Here is an 8,472-nt window from a genome sequence, read left to right as displayed (position 1 = left end):
CTTCAGCCCGCCCTGGGTGGAGCGGCCGCCTTTGTCGAGCCGGGACCTGCTCTCCTTTCTCGTGCAAGCAGAAGAGGAGCTAGCGAGGAAATAAAAACAAGCTCGAGTTAATGTTTGAGAAGTTCGGGTGCAGGAGACTCTGGTAGGATTCCTGTTTATGCCTATTTTTGGTGGATTTCAGACAATCGTTCGAAATAACAACCTGCGTCCATTACCTTTCTTTGCACAAACTGTGTCCTCAATAGGTAGCAGGTTGGCCCTCTTAAAATATGTCTGTGTGGATGTATATATAAGGCAAAATTCTATATCTTTTTAAAAAAATAATTTGCGTGCATATGTATATAAAATTTGCCAGGAGAAATTTAGGCAAAGTACTGTTAATTTTTACTAACATTTTATTTTGTTCGTTTGCTGGGTGATCCCTGACAACTAATAATTTGTATTAAAATGGGGGGGGGAAGTATCCAAAGAGGTTTGTTGTTTTAATACCTGATTATATGTAACACAATTTCCATATCGACCTCATTGGTATTTGTAATAGGCACTAAGTAATTAGTGATTTCAAGTCTCTGGGTAGACAGGGTCAGGCCTGGAACACTCCGATGGAATCCCTGTGAGGAAAACCTAACATCTGAGGAAGAAGGATACTGTTTACTGCTAGTTCTGTCATTCAAATGAAATATAAACCTGTTGTGACTAGTTTGGGTCATTGCATTTCCATGCCTTTCTTTCACCCTTAAGGACTGACTGAAAAGGGCAGAATTGTGATTGATTTCTAATGCTGTTAATTAATCACTATGCTTAAAGTTTCATCTGCAATTTAAGTTGGATAAATCTTTTTTCCAATCCTTAACTATTTCTGGTAGTAATCCTGTTGTCATTGATAAAGGAATTCCATTTTCACACCATAAGTGACCACTGTTTGCTAGCAAACTATTTTCTTTGGATTTCATAGTGTAACCTTAACATTGGGGTTAAATCTTCCACCATAACCTCCTATTTGCATTTTCTTATGCCTAAAAAAATATTTCAGGGACTGAAAATGCTCAGACATGCCAATCTGAAGTGATTTTTTTTTTTAATGCATTTCTTTACAGCTGGTTGAAGTTTGGGTGTATGTTTAAGTGTATGCAAACAAAATAATATATATATATATATGTATTTATCAACATATGTGCACTTCTTTACTTGTGTAATTTTTTTTCAAGATATTCTTCCAGCAGATCACAGCACGTCCCTTAGTCTTTAAAAGAAGAATGCCACACAACATTTCAAAGTAAAAATGAGGAGCTGAGAGATATTCTTGTTATTTTATAGCAATAAAGGTTTGTGTGAGAGGACAAGTACTTAGGACACTGATTTGTTTTGAAGGCAAGCTGTGAACTGAGCCATGCCAGGAGAAGATATTTAGGATAAAGTAATTCCTTACTGCATATGTCTTAGAGCCTTGGCTTCTGTAAGAGTGAGAGAAACCTCCATTCTTTGTTTCTTAGAATTTATTGTACGATGGTCCTCATATGCCTACACATTCCCAAATCAGTCCTGTTTACTGTATGTGCTATACACAGTAGACAGCTTCCATTTCAGTACAGATTCCAACATGCTAAATTCCCATCCTGGGCATATGTCCTGGAAGGATCTTTGAGCCTTGAAATGGAAATTGTTTGGGTTTGTGAGAGTCCTTTTTCATGTTCCACAGAGGAACCAGTGGGCTGCCAGAAGGTGGTGGATATGCATAAGGGAAAACAGGTGTATATAAATATATGGTGGTGTTTTGCTGCAACTTCTCAGTATTCAAAGTTCTCTGAAGGCTCTGAGTGCTTTTTATTTACCTAATTGAAAATGGGCTTTAATTCATTGAAGCAAGTAGGCTAAGCATGTAAGAGCTTGAAAAGAATCTTTAAGAACTCTTTTCCTCTGTGTAGTAAGTGCATTTAATCACTCTCACCAGTTCTTGAGTTCTTTTACACATCCGAAATCATCATCCTGGGTTCTTCATGGAAAGGATACAAGTATACTGTGTATGTGTAGGAAAAAATAGTTAGGAATGTGTATGGGGGAGGAAAGACTAATATATTGTATTCTTCTTGGAGTAGGACCTACATTTCCATTTTTAAATGTACAGTATTTGAGCTTATGGCTGATGATCTCAGATGCTACCCCAGTAAAAATAATAACAATAAATGATAGTGTGGTATGAAAGCGATACTTAAGGGTTTGCTGTGGCTCCATCCATGAAAGATGAGTTTTTACCCTAGTACATAGGTTGTTAATATATATGAAGTTATATTGGAAATGTTTTAAATATTTACTGATATCAGTTGATCTCTGCCAGTCTGTGTAGTTAAATATTTAACACCTGAAATCCAGAAGTCCCAGTATCGTTGTTTAACTTTTTGAACATAGTCTCAAAAGTTCCTGAAAATCCATTGGTTTTCTCATTAAAGGAATTTTCTACACTCAGAGATGTCATGATTTTTGGTCTGAGACTCTCACACCTTTTCAAAGCTAGAAGTAAGATTTACATGTATCATCAGAAGAGAGAATCAGCCACCTCTGATCACATGAAGTCTCTGATCCTGGTTTTTCAGGGTCATGAGCTATTGAACCCTACAACTTGCTGGTAGGACTGCTTTTCCTTTTGTTCCTTGGTGAAATTGAGGCTAAGACAGATTGAAGTATCAACATCTAGTCCCAAGAATTTTCATTTCAGGAGCTGTCCAAAGCAGCTCAGTGGTTTGGAATGGTACAATAACTGTGTAAGTAAAATAGATTAGAGTCCATTTCATTATAGGTCTCTTAATTTACATATTTTGAGAGCTGGTTGATGGAGCAAAGCTGCCAGTTTTTGATATCTTATTTGTTAGGATGTCAATTTCCTGACTTTTTGCTTATTCTTTTTATTTTTTATTTAAGGAACTTCTGAAGCAGATGTTCTCTTCTATTAGACCTAGACATTATAATGATTGATATGTGATGCTTTCAAGTTTGTTTACTTACACTTAGTTTGCTCTGTGGGATTACAGGTATTTAAGAATTCCTGTCACCATGTGGGCTGACTAAGTTTTCACAGAGAGTAATAAATAACTTGGTATAGAGTGATGGAGGAAGTGCTGGATCAGGGAACTGTCTTCCTTATGCTCAGCCACCCAACTGACTTCCTTCTTCCACCTTTTTCTTTCCTGCAAAATAAACAAGCTGTTCTGTGAGCAGTAGAACCAATAAAGTCTGTTTTCCAATAGATCTTTCCTTTTGTCCCCTAAAGCCTGTCTGCTGTAGAAACTCCAGCTTTCCCACGTCCTCATGACACTGGCATTTGGTAAGAGACAGCAGAACTCTGACTAGCCAGGAACCACACAGGTGTTGGCTGTCCAGTCAGTATATGCCTGGTGATTACCCATATGAGCAGTCACAGAAAGTACAAACTGAGTGCTACCTCTTTTTCAGCAGGAGTACAACTTGCATACTGCTACTGACTTAACATACTTAACTTAGACTGTTACTTATTTCTGTTCACTTTGTTTCAGTTTTGCTATTTAGGTTTTGTTCTACTGCCTCCTCTATTCTTCAACTCCTTTTTTTGCTGGGTTTTGCTATATCTCATGGGCTACTTGAGAAAGCTCCTGTTCTTATGCCAGAGTTGGGTTCTTGGTTTGATATTAGCTTGTCTGTTAGCTTTCTTTGTAAATATAAGTAGTTACTTTCACTGAAAGAGGTGAGAATAAGTATTAAGTCTTTTCAAGGAAAGGGATTACAAGGATGGTATGAAGAGAGTGCTAGTGCAGTAAAGCTAAGGAAAAAGATGTTGAAAACAAGAAATCTGTGCTGATATCTATTGAATTTTCAAGTAATGTTATAAAGGATGTAGTGGAAACAATGGGCAAAATACCAGCAAATTTGGGGAGAGTCCTAGACCATTAAGAATATGAACCAATTATCTTATTAGATATGTTCCATCTCAGTTTTATGATTAAAACCAGAAGACATGTGAGCTAAGAGCATTGCTCCCCCCTTTTTCTACTTAACTATCCAGAAGTTTCTGCCCAAAATGTAAAAGTAATTGGGGCTGCATAGTAGTAGTGGAAGGGAATGGGAAAAGAAGTGTGGAAAGGTAAAAGAAAAAAACCCAGCATCTTGTAGCACAGTCGTGTGTTGATAATTCAAGGAAACGCTGCTTTATTCTTTTTGTGTGTGGCTAAGAATTTCCTGGTATCATCTACCCTTTTCCTATTGACTATTTAAGTCCTAGGCTTGAGAAGAAGAGGCAGTTGTTAACACTGTGTGAGTATATAGCAGTGGCCATATTGAGTGAGGCCAAAACTTTTTTTAGCCTGATCACTTTTGAGAGTGACCAGCAGTGCAAGCATGGGGAAAAGTGCTACACACAGTCAGCAGTAAAGGGCAAAGGACCTGTGCCTTCTGAGAGGTTAGTTTTCATAATTATTTCATGTCGTCTTGCAACCCTTTCCTCTTCTCAGTATTATAATGCTAGTCAGGATCCTGCTGCCTGTTGGATGTCAGTCAAGGAGGGATGAGCATCGGAGACAACCAACCTGGCAGAAGTCTTTAAAAAGATTACTATCTTTTCTCATACAACTTTCAAATACCATAAAGAGAAGAGAGGAGTTAGTTATATGCAGTCAGCAAGGGTAGAAGAGGGTCTTTTGTCTGCCAAAGGAAATCCAAACCTGCTGAAGGTGGCTTTAGGCTTAAACCTGAAGCTGTCAAGAGCTGGATTTCAGAACTTGTCCCACAGTTCAGGGCTCTGAAAACACTCTGGGTGCAACAAAGTACAATAAATGGGAAAGCAAGTTATTAAGTAAATTGAATACTGAGTATTTTATATCAAGACAAATTGTAACAAAGACAAGAAGCTTCTTATGATGGTATACATCTGTAACTGTGTAGCCGCTGAAGTGGCAATAGTAAACAGCATATGATTATACTGTATCTTACCTGATGTTTCATTATGTACTTTAGAACTACTCACAAACTATTCTAGAAAATTGTGTTAGAATCAGAAGCTATTCTTAGATTTGCTGAAACACAGTTTCTTGATACTGTAATCGGTTCTAATTTGTGTTTGGTTTTTTTTGCTTTCAACATTGTTTTCATAGGATTTTTGGCATCTTGGAGAAACAGTAGAAAATGCAAAACGAAATAATAAAGCCGGCTAAATACTTCTCAGAAGTGGAGAAGAGTGTGCTGCTTGCATTAGTTGAAAAATACAAATACGTGCTTGAATGTAAAAAAAGTGATGCAAGAACTATTGCTCTGAAACAACGTACCTGGCAAGCACTAGCTCATGAATATAATTCACAGCCCAGTGTATCACTGCGAGACTTCAAACAGTTAAAGAAATGCTGGGAAAATATCAAGGCACGGACAAAAAAGATAATGGCACATGAAAGGCGGGAGAAGGTAAAAAGAAGTATTAGTCCACTTATAAATACTCACATCATAGGGAAAGAGAAGATTGCCAGCATAATGCCTGAGCAAATGTACTTTTTGCAGAGCCCACCAGAAGAAGATTCTGAATATCAGCCTGATGCTTCTAGTCAAGGTATAAATGTTACTGTAATGATGCAAGTAGTATTGTTTTGTATGTGATTTTGGCAGTGATTCTCTTTCAGCAGTCTAAATCTCTCCACTTAGCTGTGACTGCTGGTTATAGAAAAGTAATTTCAGAGCTATGATATTACAAGACTCTGTGTATTTCCCTAGGCCCCCAGGAGTTAAACTGAGATTTTACTCAATTTTTTTTCATCAGTTTTTGACATATTTGCTACTCTGTGGTAAACATCACAGTAGCTATCATGCTGGCTTTCCAGAGAACTGTCCCATGGATATTTTGATCCTTTATAAACCATCATTTTGATGGGAAGAGGTTGTCTGAGCAAAAAAAAAAAAAAAAAAAAAAAAAAGGCACCAGCAACAAATTCATACATAATTGTCTGCTGCAAGAGTTCCCTGTAGGTCTTTCCTCCTTTCTTTTCAAGGAGTAAAAAGAGGATGTAGAGCCATATTTCACACTGCAGTCCACACTGGAGAATGGCCTTTCTGAAAAAGTTCAGCACTACATTCTTCTTTGTTTGACAAGCATACACAGAAGGAATAATCCAAAACCAGAAGGAAGGGTGGCTACAGCAGTTTCTTGCAAACTGTAGTATGTCAGGATTGGACATAGAAGACTGTACTTGCTCAAAAGACAACAGTAACTACATTGTTAGATAACATTCTTACAACGTCTCTTTCATAATAATTTTTACCAGAAATAGTCATCAGGATTTGTAAAGGAATGTATTTTGAGACCCTTATTTGCAGTGGCAACTGTTTTATTCCATGAGTAGTTTCTTTTATTTCAGAAGAATTGCTAGAACTCTGATCAAAGTCAGAATAATGTAATTTTTTCCTGAGAGTATATACCATTGCATTTATGACATTCAGTAGTGATAAGGAAGTAATAAATAGTATTCTTCCCAGTATTCCCTCAGTCTCTTGGTATTAATGTTGATGCAGCTCTTCTTCTGATACTCAGGTCTTTCATTAAAATAGTGCAAGTCACATATGGATTTGGCTTAAACTGCTGCATGAAGGTTCAGCTCCAGGCTCAGCCACCTAAAATTAGGTGTCCACATTTAAATGTCTGCATTCACTTTAGTATTCTGAGCTTCCATTATAGTCATGGAAGTCTATCAACAGAGCCCAAAGCAGTTCATTTCAGGCCATTATCTCCTTAGTATTCTGTAACACAACTGCATTATGTAGTGGCTCCTGTACTATGGTACAGAAGTGTGAGGTTTAGATGATACACCAATAACTATATTATCACAAATTGATGTTTCTTGAGAGAGAAAAAGGGAATGCTATAATACTTTTTCCTCTTATGTTTTGCAGAGTCATTTGTCGTCTCAAATAGAGAACTTTGTGATGAAGAGAAAGAACTGGTACATTTCCCAGTATGTGAAGGTACCTCCCAACCTGAGCCTTCGTGTTCTGATGTCAGAATAGCAGCAGATAAGAACTACAGAAGTAAAGCGTCTCAGGAAAGTGCTCTGAAAAAGATGCATGAGGAAGAACATCATCAGCAAATGTCAATTTTGCAACTGCAGTTAATCCAAATGAATGAAGTTCATGTGGCAAAAATACAGCAAATAGAAAGAGAATGTGAGATGGCTGAAGAAGAACACAGGATTAAAATGGAAGTCCTAAATAAAAAGAAAATGTATTGGGAGAGAAAACTGCAGACCATCACCAAAGAATGGCCTGTATCATCCTTTAACAGACCCTTTCCTAATTCACCGTAGACCATAAAGGGGCAGAGAGTCAGTCTGAGCACATTTATGAGTAACATGCACTGGAAAGATGTTTTTTTAATGTGAATGTACAGTAACGGGATAGGTGCCTGGCTTATAGTGAACACAGTTTGACTCTTAATGTTTAGGGTAACAGTGGTAGCGTTCACCAAGGGGAAAACTGTATTGTTCATTTGTAGGTAGTTTGTTTAACTCTCAGACACGCACTGTTCTAAAATGTGAACGTATTTTCCTCTCAGAATACCCTAACATCCTTTTGAAATTTAAGGTACTCTGGGTATTCTTACATTGGGTGTTCTTAAGAAAACTTTACAGCTTTAAACATCAGGTTATAGTGTTTATTTCTATCTCCTCCTCCTATCTACCATTTCCCAAATGAAAGCAAGGGTTGGAGTTTCTCTCTGAACTTGAGACAAAAGGTGATTGATAGGTATTGGTTGGATTGTTAGGCTGGGGCTTAGGAAAAAAAACCCCACCTCTAGTTAATATAGTTCATAATTTATTCTTTATAGAAGATGTGTTAATGAAGAAAGTAGCAAAAGGACCACTGTAGTAACTGAGCCCTTTGCTTATGAATAACAGTAATATTTTCCAGCTGGCTGGCTGATTGAGAGAATGATTGTGAACTGGTCCTCTAGTTTTTTGATCCTTGACCCTTAAGAAGTTGGAAAGAAGGTGACTTCTTCCTTAAAAAACATTGTGCTTCTCCTTTCTTTTCCAGGCCCATACTGTATTCAAGTAGAATACTGAAATATGAGGGTCACTTGGTGCTGCCAGTGCTGTGTGCTGTTCACCTGGAGCCATTCTGAGGGGAAGAGCTTTTTAACAATTCATAAAGCTCTTAAAATGTCATGAGCTAGCCAGTCCATTGGCAAAGTCTCCCTCTATTTCCCTATGCAATACTTGATAGCATAGCAGATAGCCTGAGTATTTCAACCTCTCCCTTGCTAGAAGAAAAGTCTAAGACTCTCTTTTCCTTCATGTAGGGTGGGAAACAGTTCAAGGGAATCATTCCTGTCTTGGACCACTGTTCTGTTTTGTTTTGTTCTGTCCTGTGTGCTACGGTGCTGTGATTCTTGCCATTGCTGTCAGTGACGGACATGATTTGTATGAAAGCATTCACATGGAGGTCCCCACAGAGGCGATGGGGGGGGGG

General features: G+C 37.8%; 1 protein-coding gene across 2 annotated transcripts; it reads left to right on the top strand.

The window, feature by feature from the left end:
- The first annotated feature begins 9 nt into the window (after window positions 1–9).
- On the top strand, window positions 10–8,465 carry MSANTD3 (Myb/SANT DNA binding domain containing 3). 2 transcript variants are annotated; one of them, XM_026842990.1, is made up of 4 exons: window positions 10–142; window positions 5,118–5,421; window positions 5,515–5,563; window positions 6,898–8,465. In XM_026842990.1, the coding sequence occupies exons 2-4, from the start codon at window positions 5,149–5,151 to the stop codon at window positions 7,305–7,307; spliced, it is 732 nt and encodes a 243-aa protein (XP_026698791.1). In that variant the 5' UTR covers window positions 10–142; window positions 5,118–5,148; the 3' UTR covers window positions 7,308–8,465. The 2 variants fall into 2 exon arrangements, with proteins under 2 accessions (XP_026698791.1, XP_026698790.1); XM_026842989.1 differs by having other exon boundaries at window positions 5,118–5,563.
- Window positions 8,466–8,472: the final 7 nt, after the last annotated feature.

Source organism: Athene cunicularia, assembly GCF_003259725.1.
Source record: "Athene cunicularia isolate RWA chromosome 2 unlocalized genomic scaffold, athCun1 chr2_part1, whole genome shotgun sequence".
Lineage (NCBI taxonomy): Eukaryota > Metazoa > Chordata > Aves > Strigiformes > Strigidae > Athene > Athene cunicularia.
Note: the sequence above shows the minus strand (reverse complement) of the source record. Positions and strands in the feature narration are given on the sequence as shown.

Coding starts and splice junctions, on each gene's coding strand:
- MSANTD3 (XM_026842989.1), top strand. CDS start 5,149: ATGCAAAACGAAATAATAAAGCCGGCTAAATACTTCTCAGAAGTGGAG. Junction 5,564..6,897: donor GCCTGATGCTTCTAGTCAAG/GTATAAATGTTA, acceptor TATGTTTTGCAG/AGTCATTTGTCGTCTCAAAT.